Raw genomic sequence first — 27,500 nt, forward strand, 5'->3', positions numbered from 1 at the left:
TGTCTAACAAAGTAAAAAAAAATCTACATTCATCATAAGAAACACAAATCAACCAAATAATCACCACAAACACACCAAAAATAAGCCAAAATAATTAGTAAGATTAGAAAAAGCACAACCTTTACTCCAGTCACAAAGAAAAGCTACTCGAATCCCCAGCCAAAATATCGAGAGCTCGTCAGTGTCCATTCAAAACATGTCGTCGTGGACACAAGTGACACACCAGACATCATGATCCAGATAACAGACACTCAGAGTAAGTCCCGGGATAATCGGGGACGATTGGGGACATGAGTTAGATCCTCAGCCTCCAGAAATGGGGCGAAAATGAGGTTTTGAGTGAGGGAGATGGGAGAATTGTGATGGAGGTGAGGGCTGGAGGGGAGCTGTCAGCTGGGCCTCAACCCGGCAGAGGGAGAAGTAGAGGAAGGAACGAGGTTAACGCCTTTTGGGGATGATTCGAGGGGGAGAATGGGGCCAAATAGAATATTTTTTGTGTCTGGGGGTTTATCTATCCGTCTAGAATGGGTTGGGTGGGTTGTGTGTGTTTGGAGGCTATAGGAAGATCCCAGGTTTATGATGCCAATTGGTGCCTGGGAGTGTGTTGTACTTTTATTTCTTTATGGATGTTATGCGTGAGTTATACCACTTATTTTTGGCATTAATTAAAAGGGTAGAATAATGTTTGCTTGGATGATTGGAGCTGAACAGTATCTATAGCAAATCGCATTACAATAAAAGTAATTCTTTACAGTATTGACGCACTTGCCAGAGACTAAGTCCCCAACTTGATGTCACAAAATATATTCATCAGCCTAAGTTGCCGTGATAAGATGTTCCAATTTGCCCAAGGGGAGGGTTGATCCAGGTTAGGGAACACACAAATGCTCGCAGTGACATCAGTCTTTGAGTCGCAGCTGTGGTCATTTTTGCTTACTCCCAATTTTCTGTCTTACAGATATATGAATACCAACATAACTAACACAAAAAGAACAAAACAAAGTCCATCCATATTTAAAAACAGGCATGAATAATAATCACTTTATTATTTTCACTTCAGAGCACCATTTTTTTAAAGTGGAACACTATTGCTGTTGCTCACCCATAAATGTCCTTTGCCCACAGGTTGCAGCCCATACATTGTCATTGTTTACTACGATGTGTGAAAAATGACATATTTTCCAACCAGAAGGTTCATGGCAAGATTAAACAATCTCGAAAACATTGAGTGGACTTCTGCGAAGAGTTTCATTTTCTGCGATATTTTACCTTCATTTGTGGCATTACTGTTTGCACCTCATTATGTCTTGTATTACATAGTACTGACGACAGCAAATTTTTGTCCCCCACTAGAATATCATATTCAGCTTGCCCTAACTTGATGCATCTATACTGTAAAGAATAAGAATATAAATGATTGTAATTTGATAAAAAAGCTGCGTCACTAATACTGTTGAAATAGTATCCCTACATTGTTTCTGAAGTATAATGTCTTCATGAAGACAAGATTTTAGTAGAGGAAAAAAAGCTGCTGTCATCAGTACAAGAATTAATCTGCAGATATGAAGGGTAACACCACAAATAAAGGGGAATGATTGCAGAGGGCTCCACTTATAGCCTAAGTCCGCTTAGTGCTCCTGAATTTCAGCTCTATCTTGTTGTGCATACCAAGGTGAAGACACTGTTTGCCAGGGGTGTTGGGGGCCAGAAATCCCTGTAAACCCTCCCCTTGGCCAGTCCAGGCAATTTAATTAGTTGAGTGAAGTTTTTGATGTGGAGTTGGGGACTTAATCACTTATGAATGCATCTGTACTCCAAAGATTTACCAGGGCATGAAAAGTACCAAGGAAATAGAGGTAATATGTAGATATAGTAATAACAGTGACATATTATGTTAATGTCATGCAGGTAAGAGTCACAAAGGATTTTCTTGGGGGTTCTACAGTGTATAACTCTCCTAAAAGGGTATTTAACAAGGTTTCCTGAAAACCAGTGGAGCATTAACTGATGGGCACCACTATGACGGTAGAATCTTGTCATGCAAAGGCTATGAATTCCTTGGCTAAAACAATAATAATTATGTATATTTTGTTTAACCCATAAAGTTTATATGGCTAGGTCTAGTCACTTATGGTTACAGATAAATGAAGGTATTGCTCAAAAGAACGAGTGGTCAAATTCCATATGATATTTCTATAGGCAATAGTCATATGGTAAGAGTAGGAATTTATGACTTGGTATGCGCCTACAAAGACAAAATTACCCCCCACCCACTAGAAAATAGCTAAGAAGTTGATGGGCAGTTTTTTTTTTAATTACTTTAGCTTCCCTTAAAAAAAGTAAATAACTAAATATACTACTTTTACTATTGCTATTTTTGGATCTGAACCATGAGAATGATAATTTCCTTATGCTTACTCACCTCTAATCAGATTTTATGCTTTAGGACAATAATATTATGGTACAAGGCAGAGATAACATTACATGTATCCTGTTCATGGTATATACTGTTATCTTATTTCCTGAATTCTGAGATAAAATATAGTAATTGCCATGTACTTGCAAATAATTCTAGGTTATGAAATTTCTTCTAATGTGTAATTAGCTCAATATTACAATTAGTTATTAAGTTATTGGCCAAGAACCCTTAATCTGTGTCTATTTCTCATCCATATCTTTTCACTGATTAATGTCTTATCTCTTGGTATCTTCACTGACAGTATATGGAAGTGTCTTCTTGTACCCTCTTGATGTAGGAGCAAACATTGTCTTGATGCTATATCATATGTACAATTTTTATTTATGTTGTTTTTCTCTGCTAACATTTTACATTAACATTTGTTGCTTATTGGCTAGTCGTGCTGTAGCCCAACCTCTCCATGAATCACACGTGTCAAATTCCATTCATTCCTAAATGAATGTAGCATAAACCTTCATGTTGAAAGTAAAGATAGGCCTTAAAACAGAGGCATTGTATATACTGTTTATTCACTTTTGCACCCATAGATAAAAAAATAATGTCAACCTGATACTGATATTCTTGGGTATTGAATATATTGTTTTTGTATTTTTCAGAGATTGGGGTGGGGTTTGCCGCGTTTGGGGTCACCTTTATCTTCCTTGGAGTAATCCTCTTCTTTGATAAAGGACTCTTAGCCATTGGCAATGTAAGTCTGTGTGTAGATTTTCTTGATTTTATTCATGCACTTCACCAATAGAAATCCTTTTGTTTATTGATTAATATATAATAGTTGTGAAGTGAGTATAAAGATGAAACAAGATTTTCATATGATCAGAGGTGAATTTTTTAAATAAATCAAGGATAGAAAAGTCTATTATTAGTCAGGAGATTCCAATCTTGATATTTTAGAAAAAAAGAAAAAGAAAAAGGAAAATCAGCTTTTGCCTTAGTAAAACAGAACCCCACATCTCTGTAACAGATCTTGTTCTTGGCGGGCCTCGCATTTGTGGTTGGCTTGGAACGCACATTCCGCTTTTTCTTCCAACGCCACAAGTGGAAAGGCTCTGGGGCATTCTTCGGAGGGATCCTGACTGTCTTGCTTGGCTGGCCCTTAATTGGCATGTGTGTGGAAGTGTATGGTTTTGTAATACTGTTCAGGTAAGTATTGAAGTTTTGTTTGCAGCAGGTATAATGATTTTGAAGTTTCATTTATAGCAGGTATAATGATTTTGAGTATTATTGATATGGAATATACAGCTGTAGATAGGCAATTCTGCTTCAAGTTATTTAGCGTTCTATTATTGTTCAGATTTTATTTAGATAGTGTATGGTCGTGCTTTATTGTACATTCTAGTCTGATGCATTTCCTTTTTTTTTTTTTTTTTTTTCAGCGGATTCTTCCCAGTTGCAGTAAATTTCTTGCGCCGTATGCCAGTGATTGGTCAGTTACTCAACCTTCCATTCATCAGTGGTGTAAGTATCACGTATTTTGGTATAAGACAGATTGATGTAGCTTAAGTTCTGAATTGTTTATATTTATATATATTTTTTATTTGCTTTTTGTATTTAGTTTATGATTTTTTATTCATTTCCTTTTATTCATTCTTTTGCTAAGTAATTAGAGTCCCAGTGTGAAAGTTTGGATATCAGATTTAAGTTTGTGTAAAAGATGTGTAAAGGAGGGTAAAGAGATATCATACTGGGCCTAAAAATCTGTGTATTGGTCATTGGGTGCTCTGAACATGTTTTTCTCATGTTGTGGGCATCCTGCTCTTGGTGGCCAGAGAAACAGCTCAGTAACCCAAATACTGTTTGTAGGCTTTATCCAAGTTGCATGGAAATGTGAATTAATGGTATTATATAAGAATTCTTTTTTGAGTAATACTTGCTTTCAGATAAGGTTTTGATTTGCTACACAAATTTATGTATATACTCAAAAACATTTGGAATTATTTGGAAATGGAAAATATAGCCTCTCATTGTTATTTTGCATTTTGATGGTAGACTAAATAAAATTTATATCGGCTCCACACAATTTCTACTGGAATGTACATCGTACTTACTACATTCATGTCAGTCAATTCTTACGCACCTCTTCTTTTACTTGTAATTTCCATTCCACATTTCATGGAGGACAACCATGCAAGCTTTCCATCTCCTTTTTCATCTCATTTGTTAATGTCCCATCTATATTTACTAGAGAAGGGGATGAGGGTACACTGCGTTATTGGCTAGGAAGTACAATAGAAAAGCCGAGGATTAGGGTGCCCAGCGACCAAGTGACAAAGATTTGTAGCCCTGTGTGATACCCCTTTGATATCTGTCTCTATTTTTGTACACTGAAGACCAGCTCTTAGAAAGTGCAGATTACACTGCTGAATCTGGCAGTTTATTCATGGTTTGAAATAATGGTAGTAGATTAGCAGCATCATGTTGGTGTTCTTTATTTGTTGAAGTTGAAAGTAGGTGTTTAGTTCATAGTTGTGGTAATAGAGTAACTTGTTAATTATTTTGAATGGCAAATAGTGTGATGTATTCAAGAAGATAACCGTGATAATGGTAGAACAAAAGGATTCTTTGTAAGCTGTCTGATTTCTGTATGCATGCAACCTTCTCTACACAGTAACTTTGAGCAGGTTCTCTACTTTGTCAAATTATTGAATTGGCACTATGCATAATGGTTAGTAAGGAAGAGATATTTGTAAATAGATAAATGAATAAAGTATGAATTAAAAAGAAATAAAAGATATATTGAATGTATCCAGCTTTCATAGTAAGGATACAGAATTAGGAAGTGTAATATTTATGATAAAAAGAGAGATATATAACGATTTCTTCTAAAGCCAACACAAAATTACTTTAGCTTAATGCAGTTAATATGATTTTGCTTTTCTGGCAATAATAATAAAGACTCGGCAAGGATTCCTTTTATCATATTTTGGGGGGGATATTTTGTTTCGATTTAGATTTTCTGTAGAGAAGATAGGAAGATAGGGTTTAGTGAAGGCTGTTAGTAAATTGAATATTATTTTCATGGTATTAGCAGCCCATTTTCTTATGATATTGGATTGGTATTAAGCATTCAGAATACCAGCTTATTAGGGACAGCACCAGGACCCACCATTTTCAGAATAATGATTGGGTGGAGACACATGTGAATATACTTATCATACTGTAACAGGTAATTTTACACCCCTCATCAATAATCATATGATCCCATTAATTTAGACTTATAACACAAATAAATTCTTTTAATTCACTACTATGCCATTCAGTATTGGCATTCATAATCTTTCCTAATAAGCTTTTGAGTAACTAACTAGAGCTGTTGAATGAAATAACTCATTGAGAAAGACAGGAGTGTTAAGGCATACATTGTTTACTGTAGTAGGAAAAAAAAAGTGTGTCAAAATTCAGTTTAGAGGCATCATGTATGTGATATGTTTTCAGAAATAGTCTATTTATTTGGTTCAAGGTATCAAATATGTTACATAGGGTCATGGATCAGAATTACCTAAGTGGAAAGTGATGATAATGGAAATCTTATAGCATTGATATTTGTGTGTACAGTAATATATACAATATTTATTAAAGGGGAAGCAGCTCTAGCGCGAAGTGCAGTACAGAGGGGAGGGATGGATAGAAAGGGGTGAATTATATATCCTAGATTACATAATCACAAAATAGATTTTAAAAAGAAAGGCAGATGACAGGTGGGACTAAGAATCCTCATAAAAGTGAATGGAAGTGTGTTAGTAACTGCAGATAAACTTACAGACCTAACTTAATCTAACCTGTAAAAATTAAAACATTTATTAAGCCTCCTCTATGCACCTTCTTAAAAGCTTTGCTGTTACAGGTAGCATTTGTAGTCTTCCACGATAGATGTCAGAATACCTCTTTCACATTTTCTTTTGTAGCCTAAAGTATGGGGAGAATATTTTAATTCCTCCTCTGTTAATTCTTAAAAGTAAAGCTGTCCCAGGTAGCGCAATTATAGTAACCATTTTGTCCATCAGTTGACCCAAAATTATTATGAAAAATGTAAGAATATTACAGTGATAAAGAAGGCATTTGAGAAAGATTTTGATGCTCCTTTTGATATGCCAGAATTCTATTATAACCTGTAAAAAAGCATTTGATAAGCCATGGTATCTCTTAAATGGGGATGCTCTGTGTATAGAATAGGATTAAACGAAATGACAGAAAGATTGAGACTTATTGTTGTAAAATTTAGAAGTTCTATTTAAGCATTAGTAAATACAAGTCCATATTTATTTGAATATACTCGATATGTATAAATCGAACACACCCAAATTTATAAGGTACCTATCATCGGAGTATTGCCAGAATATTTGCATGCTTTCAAGTGGTAGAGCAGTAGTCTTTCACTGTAATCATAAACCGTCACACCTTTGGATTTAGATTGACAGGATACAACACGGATTAGTATGAGTTAGAAGATATTAGAAGTGAAGAGTTAGTAGTAACAAATGCATGCCAGTCCATACATCCTGTGACAGTATTTCAGCTTTCTGCTTGTTGGTAATTATTTTTTTTCAAGTTGGTTACATGATATAAGCTACCTGTTTTATTAAAACTCTTTGGTGTTGCTATCAGCATATATGTAATAATTGTTCTTTCATCTCTTTCCCTCTTATCTCATTCTTTTTCCTTGCTTACTGGCTCTCTCTCCACTGTAAAGAGATGCAAGAGTGACAGACATCCATGGTCAGTAGTGGGAACACTTCTTCAGTATGTTTCATTGAGATCGCCTGATTCTTAGAGATAGAGACGGCCTAATACATAGAAATCATAGAGATCACCTGGTGTTTTGGACATCAATGAGGGTTGACATGCAGTAGTTTTAAATTCTATTACATATTTTGCTCCATGCGATTTTATCATACAGGTGTTTTTTTAGTTATCTACTTACATATGAAAAGCTAAGATGTTGGGAATGCATAATTTTTATCATGCCTGTATAATTAGTAAGGCTTTTTCTATTAGGTTTATTCATTTATACTATTAATGATATTAGGTCCTTGTTATTATAAGGACCTATGTTTTCATTTCCAACATGGAAATTTTGCCTTTATTGTGTGCCGGAATACATGATGGGTCATAAAACACAGATGTGAGTAAAATTTTATTTTAAAGAGAAATGGTTAAAATAAGACGTAAAACAGGTAAGCTAGCATTTTGATTAAAGCGTACAATTGTGATTAAATGTAGTAAATGCCGCAGCATAAGGATTAACAACACAAAGTTTGAGTTCATAAACTTTGGTTGGGCGCAGGAGAACTGTTATTGTTAAACTAATGATCTTCATCTCTGCTATGTACTCTATATATATAGGCCCTGACCGATTTTCTTCTCAATGAAAAGGGTGTTAATGAAAGTAATGATAGTATTAACTATGATGATGATGATAAAATATTGGTGATGATAATGATAATAGTGATGATGATAATGGTGATAATTAAGATGATAATAATTATATATTTGTTGTTATTTTCATGATTTCTATACATATTATTTTTCTTATATATATTGTTGATTTTTGTGCTTGTATTTATTATTATTTTTATTAGCATTACAATTGTTATTATCGTTCTGATTATTATCTGATAATTATGACAAAGATGCAGCTAGCTATTATTATGGATATTGTGCTAGTTTTATTATTGATATTTATGTTTATCATTATTTTAATTATTGTTATAATTATTATTATTTTGTAAACCCTAATAACCACATGTCCTCCAGCATCTCTGTGCCCCTAATTGCAAAAGGGACCTGTTTTTTTATTAGTTCCATTAAGACAAATTTTATTTGATGATATGTCAAGAACTCAATTTTACTTACCCAAAAGAGAGATATTTAATTGTCGTATATCACATACTTACTGTCAGTAGAAAACATTATTGCTTTTACCCCCTGTAGATGCTTGGTAATGGGGATACATTACTACAAAATTAACAAAATGCTTCTAAAGCAACAAATTCATATATTTGATTAATCAAAGGTCAGAGATGTATTGAGAAGTAATTATGTTTATATATTATGATGTGTGAAAGATAAAAACTCAATAATTTTTCAGACGGTAATTCTTTGACGTGTAATATTATAGTATTATGTTTGAAAGGGGTAATGTGAAGAGGACAAAGGGGTGGGGACTGACTTGATGAAACCCTGCAACACAGTACCAGAATTTCTAGTTCACACGCTATGATCGCCTCACAGCACTGGGACGGGAGGGCCCATAAGGGGAAGGGGGGATAGGAGGGATAAGGGTGTCGATGGAGAAAGCTTGCCATACAGTGCTCGATTTATTAGTGGACTTAACATACATCTCACTGATAAGGAAAAAGGTGCGGGGAAGGACGGGCCCTGCACAATCACAGCGAATAGTAAAGCTTGCATCTTATAAGGAAATGACTGTAGTGGTTAATGTTTTTTTTGTTATTATTGTTATTGTAATTATGACTATTATGACTGTTAGTGTTGTTGTCATTATTATTATTATTGCTATTCCTGTTACTATTATTATTATTTATTTATTTATTTTATTTATTGTTAATTATTATTACTATTATTATTCATGCTAATATTATTATTATTAATATTGCTAATACTAATAATGCCACTTATAATTTTATCATTATCATCATCATTAATGTTATTCATATCTTTATTAATATTATTACTGTTGTTGTTGTTACATTTATTATTTTATTATTATTATTATTATTGTTATTTTTGTTATTAATATTATTGTTATTATTATTATTATTGTTGTTGTTGTTGTTGTTGTTATTAATATTATTATTATTATTATTATTAATATTATTATTAATATTATTATTAATATTATTTTTAATATTATTAATATTATTAATTATTATTATTATTATTATTATTATTATTATTATTATTATTATTATTATTATTATTATTATTATTATTATTATTATTATTATTATTATTATTATTATTATTATTGTTATTATTATTATTGTTATTGTTGTTATTGTTATTATTATTATTATTATTATCATTATCATTATTATTATTATTGTTATTATTATTATTATTAATTTTGTTATTAATATTGTTATTGATATTGTTATTATTATTATTAATATTATTATTATTATTATTATTATTATTATTATTATTATTATTATTATTATTATTATTATTATTATTATTATTATTATTATTATTATTATTATTATTATTATTATTATTATTATTACTATTACTATTACTATTACTATTACTATTACTATTACTATTACTATTATAATTAACAACTACAAAAACTGATGCCAGTGGGTGCATCAGGTACTATTCTGGACCAGTATAGCACCAGTACTGAATTCCACATGCAGTTAGCTGCTTGAAAAAAGAATTAGAAACACAGAAGACATAGAATTTCCTTATACGTCATGATCCTGGCTGCCGTGACATATATGCCACCCTGAAAGGAATCCAATCATGCTATAGCTTGTACATAGAGTACATGCCACCTGTCAACAATGGCTCGATGTCATGGTTATTCTAATTATGACAATGATAATGATAACAGTAAGGATAACATTAGGAATGATGATGACGGTAATGAGGATGGTGATGATGATTATGATAATCATTATAGTGATAATAATGATAATTATAATGATATGGTGATCAGAAGAATATTAGTATTAAGAATAGTAATGATGATGATGATAATGGTAATTGTTATTATTATCATGATGATATTAAGGGTAATGGTAATGTTGATCCTAATGATAATGATTGTAATAAAAATCATAATAGTAATAATGGTAATGATCATGATGATGATAATTATCATCATAATTTATCTTCTACTATTAATATTCCATTATTGTTGTACAGTGTGGTATTGTCAATGTCATTATTATTGCTATTTTCATTATTTTCTTTGATATTTGTTTTTTAGTTTAATTTTATTTTGTTTTCATTGTGAATACTTTTGAAGCTTGTTATAGTTTTATTCCTTTATTTTGCATGGGTAAATTTTAGTTTGATCTTTGTTAATGTTTTTGTTTTACTGATTTTATACTTTTTGTTCTAATATGATCTTGATGGGTATTTAATACTAATGATCATGATATCAGTGTATATTATCTATATTATTATCATGTACAATTTAGTTAGTTTAAAGTTAATAATGCTAATATCATAATTGAAACCATTTTTTCACTACCAATATAACCTCTTGCAGTAACTGTAAATCTAATTTTATAAATCTTTCTCTTTGTTTTTTTCCTTATAAAAGCATATATTTACATGTGTTTAGCTAAAACTGAATGTTGTGCATTTATTATCATTTGCTTTATCTCCTTTTTTTAACCTTTTGTACTTTACCTAGTGTTTTTTTCTTTTCTTTTCTTTTTTTCAATTTCTTCAATTTTTCACCTTTATTTCCATTGCTTTCCTTTCTCTTTTTACTTCCCTTTTTCTTCTTTTTTTCTTGCATGGTTTCTTTGCTTTTTGTATTCTTTCTTTTTTTTCTCTCCTCCATACCTTCTTTCACTTCCATTGTTCAGTTTTTCACTTTTTTCACTTATGATTTTTGTCTCCTACTTCCATTGTTGTTTCTCTGCTTCTCCCCTTCTTTCTTTTTTTCACTTCTTCTTCTGTGGTGATATCTAAATCCTAGCCAGTTTGGATACTGATATTCCAGTATAAATTGTGGTAGTCAGTTTCAAGCTTTTGCAGGTACCATTACCTGGGTACTTTTAACTGACCAGCACTTGCAAATGGCCCTTCTTTTGCAAATACCAGTAGGTGAATTCAAGTATCATTTAGAGATGGTAAACTGGCTGACGTAGATGTCACCAGGGTGTCTCTCTCTCTCTCTCTCTCTCTCTCTCTCTCTCTCTCTCTCTCTCTCTCTCTCTCTCTCTCTCTCTCTCTCTCTCTCTCTCTCTCTCTCTCTCTCTCTCTCTCTCTCTCTCTCTCTCTCTCCCCCCCCCCTCCTCCGTCCCTCCCACACACTCAAAAACACATAGACGCACACGCGCACACACACACACACACACACACGCACACACACACACACACACACACACACACACACACACACACACACACACACACACACACACACACACACACACACACACACACACACACACACACACACACACACACACACACACACACACACACACACACACACACACACACACACACACACACACACACACACAGAGTTAGAGTGAGAGAGTGAGTGAGTGAGTGAGAGTGAGAGATAGAGAGAGATGCAACGCTTTACATAGGTGCACGTACATTTCTGTTTAGACATACACACACACACACACACACCCCTTCTTGCTGCATGTGCCAGAAAAAACAGAAATGTCTTTTTCTTTATTTCTAGGCAAATGATCCCTTGTCAAAAGCTTGTCCTTGTTAATGTTCCGTTGAAGTCGGGTGCCTTGTTTCTTAAGCCAATCCACTCTTTAACATTTCAGCTGTTGCCCCCAGATTCGTCATCTTGAGTAAGCCAAGGTAAACACGTAATAACGCATATGGTGGAGGGTATGAAAAATCAGTCGATCCCTTTCTTTTCGCAAGTTCAAGTAGTTACGTAGTCTAAACAGTCTGTTGATGTTTTATTATTGATGAGAGGAGTTGAAATATTTTGTAGTAAGGTCACCCTTGGAAGAAAAAAGAGTTTTGTCAAGTGTTGATAAGACTTGCATGGATTTCCTTAAGCTGTATTTATTATTATTTTTTTTTCCTTTTCTTTTCTTTTTTTCCAGTTTCTGAGAAGAGGGATGTATTGTCCTCCTCCTGTGTGTTTTGATTTCTTCTTTTGATGAATTTCGATTTCCTTAAACACTTTAAACAATTCCCTTGTGCAAGAGATAATAGTTTTGGGTTAAAACTGGAATATTATAATCATTATATTTTAAAATTTTGTTCTGTTTCTTGGTCTTTCTCTTCAAGTCTGTGGGATTACTTCCATCAGAAAGTTTGTTATAGGAAATCTATGCATTGTAGCCGATTTGTGATTTGCTAAATATATTGTTAGTTGCTATGAAGTCAGGAAAGTTGAGAGGAAATGAAGGTATACACTTTATAAACATACACATTGACACTGCTTTATTTCATGTCTAATGTATTGCTCAATTCTTTTAGTTATGTAAGTTTTGATTCTTGCAGAAAGATCAGCTGAACTTTACTAAACTTTTTGAATTTAGATAACTGAGTATGTAATTTTAGAGGATTGGAATTGTATTAGGATATGAAAATCTATATCAAAAATAGATATCAAGAAGGAAATTTAGCATAAGCAGTGTGGTTTTAGTAGTGAAGAAGAAATTGGATATAAAACTTCTGTTTTCAAAGGATAACAAGGCAAGATTTTGCTTTTGTGTCGTCGGTGGCACATGGAAAATGATAAATTCAGTTTTGGCTAATGAAAGCAGTGCACAGAGAGGAATCTAGGGTAAGTGGATGAGATTAGGGATTTGGAGCTATTATGAATGTATAGATATTACTAGTTCGAATAATTTTTGATACACCGCATAGTGTTCTTGAATGTTTGCATTTTCATATTCATATATTTTGTTCTGTATTTTGCTGATGCATTTCAACCCTCCACAACTTATGTACTAGATGTTTGACTAAATTTTATTTGATCCGGTATAACGCCTGCCAAATTTAGATATTTTATATTGACCAATCACCAACTTTGGCATTTGGTTTCATGTGTGACAAAGTCCTTCCTTTTCATCTGGACCTCTGCTGATGCTCTTCTTTTTAATATGGACCTGGAGAGGAATTTTTATTATTGTAGCTGCCTGCGTTTTCTGTCAATTTTCATTTTTCCTCATCTTGTCGTGTCCCACTATTTCTTATTGTTTTAATTTCCCTACTAACTGAATTGAATAAGGAATCATCCCTGTACATTTTTAACTTGCTGTAGATGGTGACCCAGGCTGATTATTTTTCGGAATCGGTAAAATAGAAGACGTCTTTGCCTTCATCATTGCCCGTTCCTGAAAGGCTTTCTGATAACCATAAAGCTCAAATGAATCAGGCCTATGAAGATTTAATATATTGACTTGTGTAATATGATAGTATCTTTTAGTGGGGGGGATCTGTAAAAGGGCATTAGGACTAGCACTAGATTTCGTATAGCAAATATGTAGCTAAGAAACATGGGGAAGAATTTAGACTTTGGGTAGCTTAAAATAATTAGGTAAATAGGATAGGAAAATCATTTAGTAAGAGTGAGTAAAGTGATAATACCTCTACTTTGGTAGTTTTTTTCTTTCTTTCTTTTTTTCTTTTCTTTTCTTTCTTTCTTTTTTTTTATTTTTTTTATTTTTTTATCTCAGATTGAATTTTCTCTCCTTGTTTGTAATGGTCTTTTATCTTGTCCCTTTTAGTTATTGCTTTATTTTCTACTCTTGATTGTGGTAATGTAGTTTCAGTCAGTGCTTAGACTATTTTTTTGACATTTTAACAATTCTGAGAATTACCATGTATTTTTCCCAATTAGGAAGTTATTTAAAGTAATACTTATTTAAACTCTAATCGTATTTCCCTTCATTTCTTTACCATTTTCATAGATTTGATTTTGATCCTGTAGTATGTTTGAGATGTGTTATGATTATGAAATTTAATCTCTTGCAGAAGTTTCATTACATGTATTTTCCTGTTGTTGAATGTATATTGATATCCTGACTATTATGATTATCAGCATGATTTCACTTTTGCTAGAGAAGATGTGTGCAAATTTGTCTTACATTTCTAGTGTTATGAAGTTAATTTTACAGTGATCATGCTAGTAAAGATGATAATTTATTGTTACCATTCCCCATATAGTCACTTCTTTCATGTGTTTTTTTTTTGTTTTTTACTACTGGTACTACTATAATCTCCTTGTTTATATCTTGTATCTCGTGCAAGATTGTTATCCCTGCCATTCAGTCGATAGGCCTACATTTGTCTTTGGTCATTTTCCATGCCGCATGTTTCAAAATGATATTAAGAGGTCTCCCCATCACACTAAAGCCATTGATAAGACTTTCTATTAACATGGCTCATAGTCTGCCACCTCAAGGCAGCTTTCTCCTCCAACACAAAACACTTTATAGTTTCGTTTGTAAGTATATCGTTGGATAAGTCTCTCACTTCAATTTCTTTTTTTATTAAGTTGCAGGCATACATAAGTCCTTGTTTATGAATATATTATGCTACTTGTTTATAGCCTTGTTTCCATTAGCTGGGCTACTTAAACCCTTGGTTGTGTACATATTGAATCTCTTTTACAGTGAATAATTAAATATGTTTGAAAGTATTTTTGAACCTTTATTACAGGCATATGCAGACCTATGAGTAAAGGCACATTCCAACTTTTATATACAGGAATTTTTTATTCATTAATAAGCATGTTTACTTTGATTTGTTTGTGTAATTTCAAATTTGTAAGGGGTCCTATTAAAAATTCTATTTGTGACCTGATTTACAATTTTTTACAACTTTTATTAGTACACTTGAATCTCATCTCAACTTTTTAGGCATCTCTATCTTTATAACAAAATTTAGGAGAGTTCATAAATTAATAAGATGGTTTTCGAACTTCTCTCAGTCACGTACAATGCTAAATCTGAACTCTAAAAAGCACTTAGGTGTTTTTTTGTGTAGTTTTGCTTCTTTAGTGTAAGTTAAAACAGATGGCTTTTCTTTATAATCTTTCTTTTTATGTATAAAGTTCGTCTGTATTTATGTTTTGTATATGAGTCTGCCACATGGTAGAACTTGCTTCTTTCAAGATATGGTTTTGCATCCACAATTTATATGAAGGAAAATAGGTACTGTATTTATCAGAATATAAGCTGCTGGCTCTTCTAAGCTCATGTACGAGTCTTTACAGAACTTTATATAGTAAATGCCTATCTTCCTTTGTCTTTTAGACTGAAAGATGGTATGGAAATTTTGTATATTTTTGTATATATGCTTCATATGATTTTGTAAAAAATATATATCAAATTGTATAAAGCATTTCCAATTGAAAAAAAGAGCATGGGTCTGTGAAAAGCAGAAACAGATGCATATACTCTTTCATTATTTAAGCATAAAGTTAGCAGCTGTGACTGGGTGATGGTGGTGGTGGTGATTGTAATGCTTATTGAATTCATAATTTTATTGTATGGTGTATCCCTGCATTTTGTATGGTTTCAATGCAAGGCTTATATTCTACTAAATATGGTATGTAAATGAATAAAATTAATTTAGATATGGCTTTATACTCACAATTCTTTAAGGACAAGAAACCTGTGGAATATTGTATTGGAAAATATCTTCTTAGTCTGGAATAAATCTGGATATACATATATATTATATGATAAAGTTAGCATGTTCTGTTACCCATTACATTGTACTTGTTAATAGTCTAATAAGAACCTGTTATACAAATAGATTACAGAGTCATATAGATTCTCATTTAAATGGACTTCTTCTAAAATTTGCTGTTACCTTACAATAAATCTGTCTTTAATTAATAACAGAGAGGTAATAAGTAACAGACTCGCAAGTTCTTTCTACATATACGCTTTCTAAACCACACACAATAATACTATTTTTACTCTTTTCAGTTTGTTGATCGAATAGGGGGAGACTCCAAGATGAATGTATGACAAGGAGAAAATGAAGACTTGTAAGAATCTTGATGTTACAAATCCAGTGGCTGCTGTGTTAGAAGAGGAAAGACAGCCAAAAGAGTGCCAAGACCCAAACATGAGAGGAGTTTGAGAGAAACTGTGTGTGAATTAAGGGACTGTATAAGGAATATGTTTAACATGAAAAAAACAGCAACTCTTAAAAGACATAAAACTGAATGAAAAGGGTGTTTATAAAATGAGGATAATATAAAACAGAACTTTGCTCTAATGGGTGCACTTAGTAGTTAACGTTCATTTCCTAGCCAGCTGATATACACAGCTCACCATGAATTTCAAATAAACATGTATATTGGCTTGTTTTCAGAACTGTTAGATGATGAAATATCTGGATTAATCATTTATTATGTTTTGTATAATATGAGTGTAAATTGCTTTTGCCAAAATCCCGGTTTTCTTTCAGATTTCCACTTTTGTATAGATGTTTTCTAATTGAACTTCAGAAGCCTTTTGTCTCTATTGTAGCTGGTAAGAATTAGTTGATCTTTTCTGTTGATATTTATAAAGTATGAAATATGAAGTAAGAATTACTTGTTTCTATGATTATATTCCTCTAATAGAGAAGACAAAGTTCTCGCTTGCTAACAAAATATAGTATTTCTGAATTTATTATGGAATAGAAGAGCGAAGGATTAGCCTGCTGTAAATGAGAACCTTTTGACCATTTTGATATACTAGGACGCTTCACATTTCATCTAGTACCGACTCCTGTGAGGAAATTAGTTGGTGGTTTTTATGAACTAATCATTAGTATTCATACACATTGCATTGAATTTCATTCACAACAGTACCATGTCTTTATGACCTATGAATTCATGTCACACCTTCTGTGTGGCCATCATCCACTTTCGTATTGCCAGGATTTGCTACTTGTCAGAATAGTTGATGGAAAAGAGAATAAAAGACTGGTAGTTCAGTGTATAGGCATAGACAGCAAACTCTAAATTAAAGGCATCTGTTTCTATACAACCATGCTCTGATGCACAAAATAAGTATAGAAGTAGCAGTAACAAGAGAAAGAAAAATCTACATATATACACTGTTAGAATAGATCACATGAAGTTGTCAGAGTTCATCATTGCAAGGTTGTAACAAGCAATTTTTATAGTCTTGTAAGTATACCGTGTTCATACATGTTTTGTACTTGCTCTTAATATTGTTAAATATCTTTGTGGAAGCAATCACAAAAAAGGAATACCTACACACAGTTTATTTTCAAGATGTGTTTAATCAGTGATATTATGGATATTAATTTTCTGTTTATAGTGATTAAGTTTTTGTGCAAAGGAATGATATTCTAGGAGGCTGGACTTTTTGTATTCAGAAATTTACTTACAAAAGGAGAAACTTCTAAAAAACAAATGGTTTGATATAATGTGGACAGTGCATTAATGTGTATATACTTATAAATGTTGTTCTTTTTTTCTATTTTTCTTTGTATTTCGGGAAAAATGACCATTATGTATATAGATGCTAGTTTGAAATAGCAATGGGGCTTTTTTTTTTAAGTAACAATGGTAATGTACTCCTGCTTGCTAAGTGTAAAATCTTGTGATAATTGGATGGCATAATTAAGGACTGCCTCTAGATTAACTACGGAGATTATGTACAGTATTTATTTTCTGAGCCATACTACAAGTGTACAAATCTTAACATGTTCAAGAATATTGTGTATGTAATTTAGCAGCTTCATATTTCTGGAAATAAACATGTTATATTAAAAAATACTTCTTAATTATGTTGTACTCAATGACTGGAATACTTAATCGTCTGCTAAGCTCAAATAGTGGAATGCAAAATTTACTTCACTTTTCTATATTTTCTTTTATACAGTTTCATTTTGCAAGAGACTGGCAAAGTTAATAAATAGAATATGCAGTTAAATCCCTGCACTTTTGCAGACTAATAGCAATGGTAATGTCCTACAACTATTTAAGCATGTTTGTACAGTTACTTCTAAAATTGGTCAGTGTCAATTTGCCAGTTTACCCTGTGTGTTACTGTACAAACAGACATCAAATGTTAAGGGAAAAACATTTCTCATAGCCTTCCAAATCAGATAAAGTGGAAGGTTGTTTCATTTTTGGTCTTCTGATGAATACAGTACAGTAACATGAGTGTGGTATAGTCTTCTTGGAAACATAGCTCTGGGTGCATTGTTAAGTTCTTCTTAAACATCATTTGTTATTAGTTATTGATTTTTTAATTATCATTCTGTATATTTGTAATTTCAAAAAAGAAGAAGAAAAAAAGCCCTTGCCTCAAATATAATTTTATATTTTATTGGTACCTGGCCACCAACAGGAAGAGAGAAAGAAAAGCATGGAGCAACCACACAGAAATACATATTTTTATATATATTACAATAACTATTGTTCTTTTATATTACAATCTACTGTGAATAGGTAATGAAATAGCAGTCTGATGAAAATTTATATTATATACATTTATTTATATCCAAAGTCAGGAAACGGAACATATAATTGTAAAAAACTTCAACAATACAGTTTTCTTGGGAGGGGAGAAATAAATAACAATTATTCAGTGCACTGATAAAATCAAAGCGTAAAATAGTCTCTACTTAAAAGAACTGCTATGTACATTTTGGTGAAAAATCATTTAAAGTACTTTTTATTTATACATGTGATTTTCACCATCCAGCTTGAGTACCGGCCTCTTCAAAAGGCACAGTGAGCATAGACTGCATTAGAACATGCATTTAATGTATACATTTACTTTGGGATGACATAATTATAAGGCCTGTTAAAAGATTTCCAGAAAATAAAGATGTATCCTAAATATTACTCCTGAATTGTATGAAAAAAAAGAAAGGAAAGGAAAGACAACAAGGTGACTAATAAATATATTAGGTAGCATATCTTGAGCCTTTTCCTTCAACTTCACTCCGCTTAAAGGACACCAACTGCACATTTTCTTTATCTATTTATTGTTATATATAGTGTTTGGATCAGTACATAGACAAAAATTAAACTTGAGTGTGTGAAACAAATAATGGAGAATATTTTCTTATTCTTAACTTAACAACCTGAAAAAACAAACACACTTGTTTATGCCGTAATTTTCCGTTTTGTGTTGCATGCTACTTTTCGATTACAAGATTTGGGGGGCTGTAAAGGTGACCAATCATAACCTGGAACAGAAAAAAAATGGGTGGTCACAATTTAATATAAAAAAGAAAATATATACAGAACACTAAAAATATTGAAATTGGAGAACAGGTATCTCATAAGACCATTTGTCTCAAAGTGAGTAAAACATTCCTGTTCAAGCAGCATGGCTATATTGTGCAGAAATTAGTCATTTCACAAAATGACACTTTGAACAACAGGACCTGCATGGCTTCTTTAAATACTAGATGACAGTAATGATCTTGATATTTGTAATGAAAACCATATTACCAGAAAGTGAGAGACCTTTCCATTATCTGGGATCCAACAAAACAACAGTATTTAAGGGCACACAGAAGAATCTTTTCAATAGAATACATAAATTTGTCAAGATTCCTAGGACATAGCGACTTACTTGTCTCCTTATCATATCTAAAGATTCTCTTGCTGCTTGCACTTCTCTCTGTTTTTCGGCTTCGTTGGTAATATTTTTGCCAGCTTTAAATCCATCTCGAACTCTTCTAAGTGCATATTCTCTGAAAGAAAAACACATAATCCAGAACATTTGTAAAACATTTGATAAGACTGCAAAAGATATTTTTGTGAATAAACATTTGAGTAAAAAATTATACAGCCTTTATTACAGCCCTTACTGGAGACATCAAATAATAAGAGGAGGAAGGGTAGTGGTTGTGATGTAGGTGGTTATGGTGGTGGTGGTGTTGGCAGTTGTAGTGGGTGGAGTTGGTGGTAGTGGTTATGATGGTAGTGGTGTTGGTGGTTGTGATGTTGGTGATGATTGTGGTGGGTGGTAACTGTAGTGGTTGTGGGAGGTGGTGGTGGTGGTGGATGTTGCATTGGTGGTAGTAGTGGTAGTGGTTGTGATGGTTGTGTTGGAGGTTGTGATGTCGGTGATGGGTGATTGCAGTAGTGTTGGTGGTAGTGGTGGGTGGTGTTGGTTGTAGTGGTTGTGGCAGTAGTCGTGATGGTGGTTATGGTAGGTGGTGGTGGCTGTGGTGGTGGTTGTGTTGGTGGTTATGGTGGGTGGTGGTTGTGTTTGAGGCTGTTGTGTTGGTTGTGGCTGATGGTGGTGGTTGTGGCTAATGGTAGTGGTTGTGTTGGTGGTGGTAACAACTAAGAATATAGAAACTCCTAATCCAGCCCTCTCAATACATTAGACTAGATAGTTACAATAAACAGGAGAGTAATGCGAAATGTGTAAAATTGATAAATTATTAAGAGAACAGCCAATAACTATCCATGATGAATATTAAAACTTTGTTCTCCAGATGAAAGAAAATCATGTGGGCTTTGAGACACTGAGTACATTTACTGTGGTAAATAAAAGAGAAAAAGACATGGCCTTCTCGGAGGATGGTCAAAGATATCAACTTTTCTTCCTCAGTAGTATACATTTTTCTGTTTACCTGGTGTTGCTTTTTTGGGTTGGCCTTATTGCAGGTTTATGGAAGACATTAATACCAGAAACAAGAGAAAAATAATTGAGCTGAAGGAAGCTGCAATAACCAAAGGAAATGGTTGTCCGATGGTTTATCCAGGTTCTTCACTGCATGGCAACTTCAAAAACCAACTCTGAGGCTGCAGTTTACATTATGTATACTCACTTTTCCAAACAATGTAGGATTACTTTCTTTATGGCAGAAGCAAAAACACAAGCCTCAACATATCTCTTGATAATACTGTTTGCCTTTGGAGAAGATTGCAAAGGCCTTCCCTAGATATTTTAGGGTGTAGTGTCTCCCACCTTACTCTGAAACACTAGCAGTACCTCTGCACTATACAGGATGAAATGCATTTCAGAGCCATAGTTTGGTATCTAGCTTTCTTTTCTCTTTTTTTTTTTTGTGTGTTTTGTATTCATCAACCCCATCATGAGGCCAGCAAACCCAAAAAGTTAACACAAGGCAGATGAAAAACCAGCAACACCAAGTAAAGATAAAAGTTGCTGTCTTCCTTTTTCCATGCTCAAATCAGAGCTAATAAATTAATTTTTAACTTCTTAATTTTTCTGTTCCATAGCTATAACTTCAAACTTTAGTAAGCTTCTGTTTCTTCCCAATAATGTTTCAGAGGTGGATACAAACTCGATATGAAAATTCAGCGGGTGGTGTCATCTGCCGAACCTTTATGAAGGGCACCAGATCTGTGTGTAAACCACAGGTGCAGACATATTCAAGCCTTTTCTATTTTGAATATATCTAAAACACACATTTTCCAGCCCAGTATCAAACTTCTACAACCAGGCACCTTGTTTAGAAATTTTGAACTCTCCACTATTTTTTTGGTGTATACTTACAAGGCTAGGTATGCAAATGAAATAAGAAATTAGGTGCTCTGAGTACAAAATCTCTCCCTTTGGAAAGTTTAAGAGCTGTATCCTATCAAAAGGAGTCACTTATGTAACAAATGGTAATAAATGCTTGCCTTATATCATATTTTCATTTCAAGAATATACAACTTTTTCTGAGAAAAATTATCTGAAGTGCAAAATGTAAGGTTTCCACACTGGGTGAACCTAAATTTCTAGAAAAATACGGCATGTCTGTCATTGGAATTGTCCATATCACCTGTTGGGACTCCATCTATGGCCAACATAACTACCACATTTATTAAGCAAAATTGATATAGAACTCCATATCAATTGCTCATCAACTAAGTTACCAGTCCATCATTCTTGCCAGACTTACAAAGCTTTCCTGAACTCTGACACAGCACGTATAAAGGTTGCAGGTATTGCTTAATAATGCTCAACTATTGGGTTGTAATTCAAATTGTAGGCCTACAGACATGGCAATTTTTGAGTGGATCTGTATAGAACAGAATTAAATCAAAAGACACAAATAATATCCTGAAAATCAAGGCTGATATCCTTTAAACATTTACTCTAAGTACTAGTAATTGTAGTTTTCAGCATAGCTGGAACCCCTGAACATTGTACATTACCAATGCTCCTTTTATGTCACAAACATCAGAATCTATGTTGAAAAAGCTTTCAATACCGACTTTGAAAATTTATCTAGATACGAAATTATGAAAGTACATAATTTTCCTTCAATGACTATCCCTACACCAGCGACACCAATAAAGGAATAATCTATAATTCACTCTCATTACTCATTTTCCTCGATATAATAGCACTCCAGAGACCAAAATTTCACAAAACACAAAGAAAAATATGATCTGGAAGCGAGACACATCTTCCCACTTACCAAAAAAAATCTTACTTAAAAATCCTGATTCCTTCCCGAGTTCGCGTGATAGAACTCACCGCAAAGTACACGCAACATTCCCCCCATTACGACAAAAACTAAGAAATGTCCCCCATACTTAGAAGGACGTCTTTAACTCCCATAATCACCTGTAATTGTAGGCGGGGAACTTCATGCTCTCTCTCAGTAGCGATTTATAGAGGGAGAGAATTTCGCGTCTTCCTCCGCCGGCCATCGTGTTGTTTACCTCTGTCGTTCGAACGCCGCCGCCTGACTTCGCCTTCGTCTTCGAGATGTTTTCGTGTTGTTGGGAATATCTTTCAAATTATGTATATGAAATCAGTTTTGTTAGATGGGGGATATTGGTTTTGATTTTCTTTTAAGCGTTTCACTTTTTAAAGGGTTTGTATGTTATTATTAATGCTAGGTAATGGTTATTCGGGGAATGGAAAGGAATGCCTCTCCAACGTTATATCACGCCTCACTGTTGCGTCATTTGCGGTTTAGAAATCAGTAGAGAAATGACAGTTTTGCAAATATTCTTTTAATCATTAAAGCAACAGGTAATTTGCACAATTATCAAGCATATACGAGTAAACCAAGTAATTATGGGCAAATTACCTCTTGATTAAACCCAAATTTGAGAATACGGATTATTGGCACCATGCTTTCCCTCAAAATAAAAAGAATTTTCTCTTCACTTGCTAGTTTAGAAATAACTCCAAAGGAAAACTTGGAGAAATTCAAGATAAAGGCGAAGGATTTCCAATAAAATGAAAAAGCTAAAAAGTTTTACCCCCGACACACAAAAAACGTTCAATACCCATATTAGAAATTAGTCATTATATCCACATTTCACAAAAGTTCTACCACAAAACATACCGATACATAACAGGAAAATCCATACAAAAGAGTATTTTCCTTCTCGATCTTTATTTGATATGTAAAGATCCTATCTGAAACCTGGCACGTAGAGGAATGTGTTGGCATGATATCAGGATAAAAGCTTACTTCTTTCACCACAAATCAATATGAAAGAAAAATGTTTTCAAGGCCATAAAAGAAGTATGAACAGAAACGATATCTCCCTTTCTAGAAACCAGAGAAAATTATATATTCCCACTTTACAATTTGTTTTTACATAGAATAGCTGATCCCCACATTACTTTTTTTGAAAGTTAAGTACAGCCTGATGTTAGCACTGAGTACTGACTATCTGAAGTCTGTTTGTTCTTAAGTAAATATATTTGTTAAAACTTCAAAGGTTCAGGAGCAAAAATGCAAATTTAATAACAAATGATTTATTTACATACCATATATACATAAATTTCTACAAAGATGCATATCTGTCTTGAAAAAAAGGCTCAAAATCTATACAGAAGAGACAGTACACAAAGATTAAAGGAAGTCAAACAGTTATCTGATCCTCTGAATGAAAACAATGAAAAAATCATGCTGAACATTATTCAATCCTGAATTTCTTGCTATAGGATACATTTACTTTTTTTTCCTTTCTTTAATTACAGTTATTACATTTACTTTTTTTCCTTTCTTTAATTACAGTTATCTGATTACAACATTTAGAGATTCTGCAGCAGTTTTTTCTATCTCCTTGTGTATAACATTGACTTCTTCCTGAGTAAGAGTCCGCTCCATGTGCCGATACACTATTCGATAACAGTGGGAGGTCATTTTCTTTTTTGGGTGAGTAAAATTATCAATAAGGGTAACCTGAAAGTACAAATAAATTAAGATTAATTTCTTAATAATGCTTTACTTTTACAGATTCTTGTAAAAATTATGTAAAATAATACCTATATCATTAAAATCTATTATATGCATTTACAAGATACTTTACTGTAAACAAACTTTCTTTGTAAACTTTATGCCATTTTACAGTAGAAATTTTGTGTAATCTGTGTTCAGTAACTAAATAATGTCTCACCTGCTCTACTGTGCTGCCACCAATGTTCCGTACAAGATCATAAAAGTCAGACGGTTCATATGCTCCATCTCCAGGAAGCCAGAAACTGATGTCATTGACACACTGTGGATATTGACTCACATTCTAAAAAAGAAGAGATTGGATTCAATAAATAGTAAGTTACAAACCTGAATCACACAATTATATCAATTAACTAATGAAGTTAGGCCATCCTAACATGCTTTACAATTTGTGTGAGAAAGGACATACCTTATATCTGATATTCTTAGATGAATCCTCAAACTTAAATTGTGACAAGAATCCAGAATCTGACGACCAGAACAACCTAATATCTGGGATGCCATAGAGCTTCATGGCCCATCGCTCCAGTCCGAGGCCAAATGCCCAGCCAACTTTGTCTATCACCCCAGCTATAAGGAAAAAATACATCAGGCTGATACAACAATAAAAATAATTTTGATGGAAAAAAGTATTAAAGTCATTCATGAAAGCCAAAGTAGTTTTCCAAATACTAAACAAATGGACGTATTACAACACATTACTACTAATTTGTAACAAGTATTGGATCAATACACTTGCTCTTATAATGCTTTACTTTAGCAGGTAGAATTACATTGATTATCTTATGAAATGCACACTTCCTTATATATACCAGCATATACATTTCAGAAAATTAAATATAAGCATAAAATGACAATACACTAGACTAACCATTTACTAGAATTTCCTGTTCAATCACACCACAACCAAGAAGCTCTACCCAGTCATCATTCAGTTTAACCTCGAGTTCCCAAGAAGGGTGAGTGAATGGAAAGTATGCATCTACCCATCTCATTTCAGCATCTGAAAAAGGAAGCCAAAACATGTAATTTTAGTGAAATAAAGTCCTACATATATTATTTTGATTTTTAATGTTCAATATCTTTTAACCTTAACATGAATATACAGTAATGTATCTTTTATCAATGCTGTGCTATTCATTAAGATGTTTACAATAAGCAACATTACAGAATTTGTAATTACACTAGTTATCCTTTCCACTATCTTACTAAATGTTATAACACATTCATATAATCCATATTTTCCAATATGAATGTTTAATGTTTAATGTTTGAAACAAATAAATGTGATAGACATCAAAGGTCATATAACACTATTGTAAAGTATTTTGTCAGAATGGGTAAAGAGGAGTTAAAGATAAGGATAGAATGTGTTCGATGTCCATGATTAGAGTGCATTGTAGGATAGTATGGTAGTGAAAAGGGAAAAGAGGGAAGTGAAAAAGAGCAGAGATTAGTAGAAAGGGGAGGTTTAAGGGGGTAGGGTGATTGAGTGAATTACAGTGTATCTGTTGCTAGAGAAGGTATAGGAACAATGCTCACAGAAAAAAAGAGATGGTTGTTGGAAAAGTAAGAGATGAATCTGGGGAGAGGGGGTTGGGTGTTGGATGTCAAAGATTAGTGTTTTAGGAAAATATGTTAGCAAAAAGAGAAAACAGGGAAGTAAATGAAGTAGACCACGGATTAGTAAAATGGGAAAGGTTAAGGGGGCATAGCAAATGAGTGAATTGCATTGTGTCTTTAACTAGGGAAGAAATAGGGACACTGTTCAAGGAAAACTGAGGTAGCTGTTGGAGAAGTACGAGGAGAAGAATCCGGGGGATGAGAAAGGGAGACTGGAGAAGATAGTGAAGTAACAAGAAGAATGTCTGGAGGGGAGGGGTCTGGAGAAGAACACCATGATAAGAGAGGATTCATGTGAGTATTCAGGTGGGGGTATGTTGGGAGGAAAGGGGGTGGAAGGAACTTAAGGAGGAGAATGGATATCTGCAAATACTTTAATTAATTGTAGGAGTAGGAACAGAGGGATTGTGGGGTGGATCAGGGAGCAGAGTGTTCCCTTGGGTCATCTTTAGGAAGTTTTGGATGTCTTCTTGGGATTCTGGAAGGAAGCTGGGTGAAGAGGACTAAGAAACAAAGGTTCTCTTGTGAGGAGAAGACACAAATATCTGAGGAGCAGATGAAGAGGAAGGTGTAGAAGAGGATGTAGTAGAAGAGGGTGGAGTGGAATATTTAGGTTGCGTATCACGGAAGTAGTAGAGATTGGAGTATCTGGATTTAGACTGGAAAATGAATTTGACTGGCAGATGGGGTGAGTTTTGGAATGGATGGACTTGTCAGTAAGTGTTGAGGATGGAGTATTAGTATCAATGGTTGGAGCTGTGGTCAAAGGAGGGACAGGGATCGGAAAACCATCAAAATCAAATTTAGATGGGCTAGTTGATGAAGGGGTAAGCCTTAACATCCCTATTAAGGGTAGAGAATCTTTATTATTGGCCATGGTGATCCTGAATAAAAAGGGGAAAAGAAACGGTCTACCTCTTATGGCCCCCATAAGGGGTAAGGTCTTGGCAATTAAGCAAGGGAATACTGTGCCCATGATAGGGGAAATCCCCTACACTGGACCTCAGTCTCCATCTCCTAGTCCCTCACATGACAACAATGTACAAGATATTGGGAAGGTTCCAATATGAATCAAACTTCAAACTTCTGACATAGAGCATAATACAAATATAGGATAAAAAAAAAATGCAATCATACCTTTGCCAAACAGAGTCATTGCCAGACCCTCAAGGCAACCTTTCAAATCTGCCTCCAAAAGCTTCACAGCCTCTAGATTGTGAACTCCTTGTTGGGTTTCTGAACGTTCTGTGTTTTCAAAGAGTTGGAAGTCATCCATGTTCTGGTGACTTCCAAAAAGCTGCAAATAAATAATGGCCTTTGAGATATACCATCAACAGCAAATAATTCTGAGGTACACTTTTGAGAGAAGAAATAGACTTATTGAAGTTTTATGTTCTACTGTTCTTTTGTAAAATGCAAAATATATTTTACATGATATCTAGATATATCATAGAAACACAAAAAATATTTAATCTTGTAGGTTTTAGTGCTGCAAGGAATGTTTTTGCTAAGTGAAGCTAACACTATGAAAACTTCGAGT

The 27,500-nt window shown here is 33.5% G+C and overlaps 3 protein-coding genes across 5 annotated transcripts in view; 1 reads left to right on the forward strand and 2 right to left on the reverse strand.

Moving 5' to 3' along the window:
* Nucleotides 1-117: 117 nt before the first annotated feature.
* On the forward strand, nucleotides 118-19,072 carry LOC113803914 (vesicle transport protein GOT1B). 2 transcript variants are annotated; one of them, XM_027354733.2, is made up of 6 exons: nucleotides 118-256; nucleotides 3,076-3,167; nucleotides 3,441-3,619; nucleotides 3,853-3,934; nucleotides 11,974-12,010; nucleotides 16,111-19,072. In XM_027354733.2, the coding sequence occupies exons 1-5, from the start codon at nucleotides 232-234 to the stop codon at nucleotides 11,998-12,000; spliced, it is 405 nt and encodes a 134-aa protein (XP_027210534.1). In that variant the 5' UTR covers nucleotides 118-231; the 3' UTR covers nucleotides 12,001-12,010; nucleotides 16,111-19,072. The 2 variants fall into 2 exon arrangements, with proteins under 2 accessions (XP_027210534.1, XP_027210526.1); XM_027354725.2 differs by lacking the exon at nucleotides 11,974-12,010 and having other exon boundaries at nucleotides 119-256.
* A 52-nt stretch (nucleotides 19,073-19,124) lies between these two features.
* bcn92 (LYR motif-containing protein bcn92) lies at nucleotides 19,125-22,860 on the reverse strand. Its single transcript, XM_027354744.2, has 3 exons — nucleotides 22,702-22,860; nucleotides 19,738-19,858; nucleotides 19,125-19,345 (listed from the first exon to the last, which is right to left on the reverse strand). The coding sequence occupies exons 1-3, from the start codon at nucleotides 22,785-22,787 to the stop codon at nucleotides 19,295-19,297; spliced, it is 258 nt and encodes an 85-aa protein (XP_027210545.2). The 5' UTR covers nucleotides 22,788-22,860; the 3' UTR covers nucleotides 19,125-19,294.
* A 977-nt stretch (nucleotides 22,861-23,837) lies between these two features.
* Nucleotides 23,838-27,500, reverse strand: part of PheRS-m (Phenylalanyl-tRNA synthetase, mitochondrial) — a 5,761-nt gene continuing 2,098 nt past the window's right edge. For both annotated transcript variants that reach the window (XM_027354717.2, XM_070137307.1), the window contains exons 5-9: nucleotides 27,098-27,257; nucleotides 25,209-25,340; nucleotides 24,747-24,907; nucleotides 24,498-24,620; nucleotides 23,838-24,283 (exon numbers count right to left, since the gene is read on the reverse strand). In XM_027354717.2, the coding sequence (XP_027210518.1) occupies nucleotides 24,116-24,283; nucleotides 24,498-24,620; nucleotides 24,747-24,907; nucleotides 25,209-25,340; nucleotides 27,098-27,257 (744 nt within the window). In that variant the 3' untranslated portion in view covers nucleotides 23,838-24,115. The remainder of the gene's footprint in view (nucleotides 24,284-24,497; nucleotides 24,621-24,746; nucleotides 24,908-25,208; nucleotides 25,341-27,097; nucleotides 27,258-27,500) is intronic.

The sequence above is a fragment of the Penaeus vannamei genome, chromosome 23, assembly GCF_042767895.1.
Source record: "Penaeus vannamei isolate JL-2024 chromosome 23, ASM4276789v1, whole genome shotgun sequence".
Taxonomy (NCBI): domain Eukaryota; kingdom Metazoa; phylum Arthropoda; class Malacostraca; order Decapoda; family Penaeidae; genus Penaeus; species Penaeus vannamei.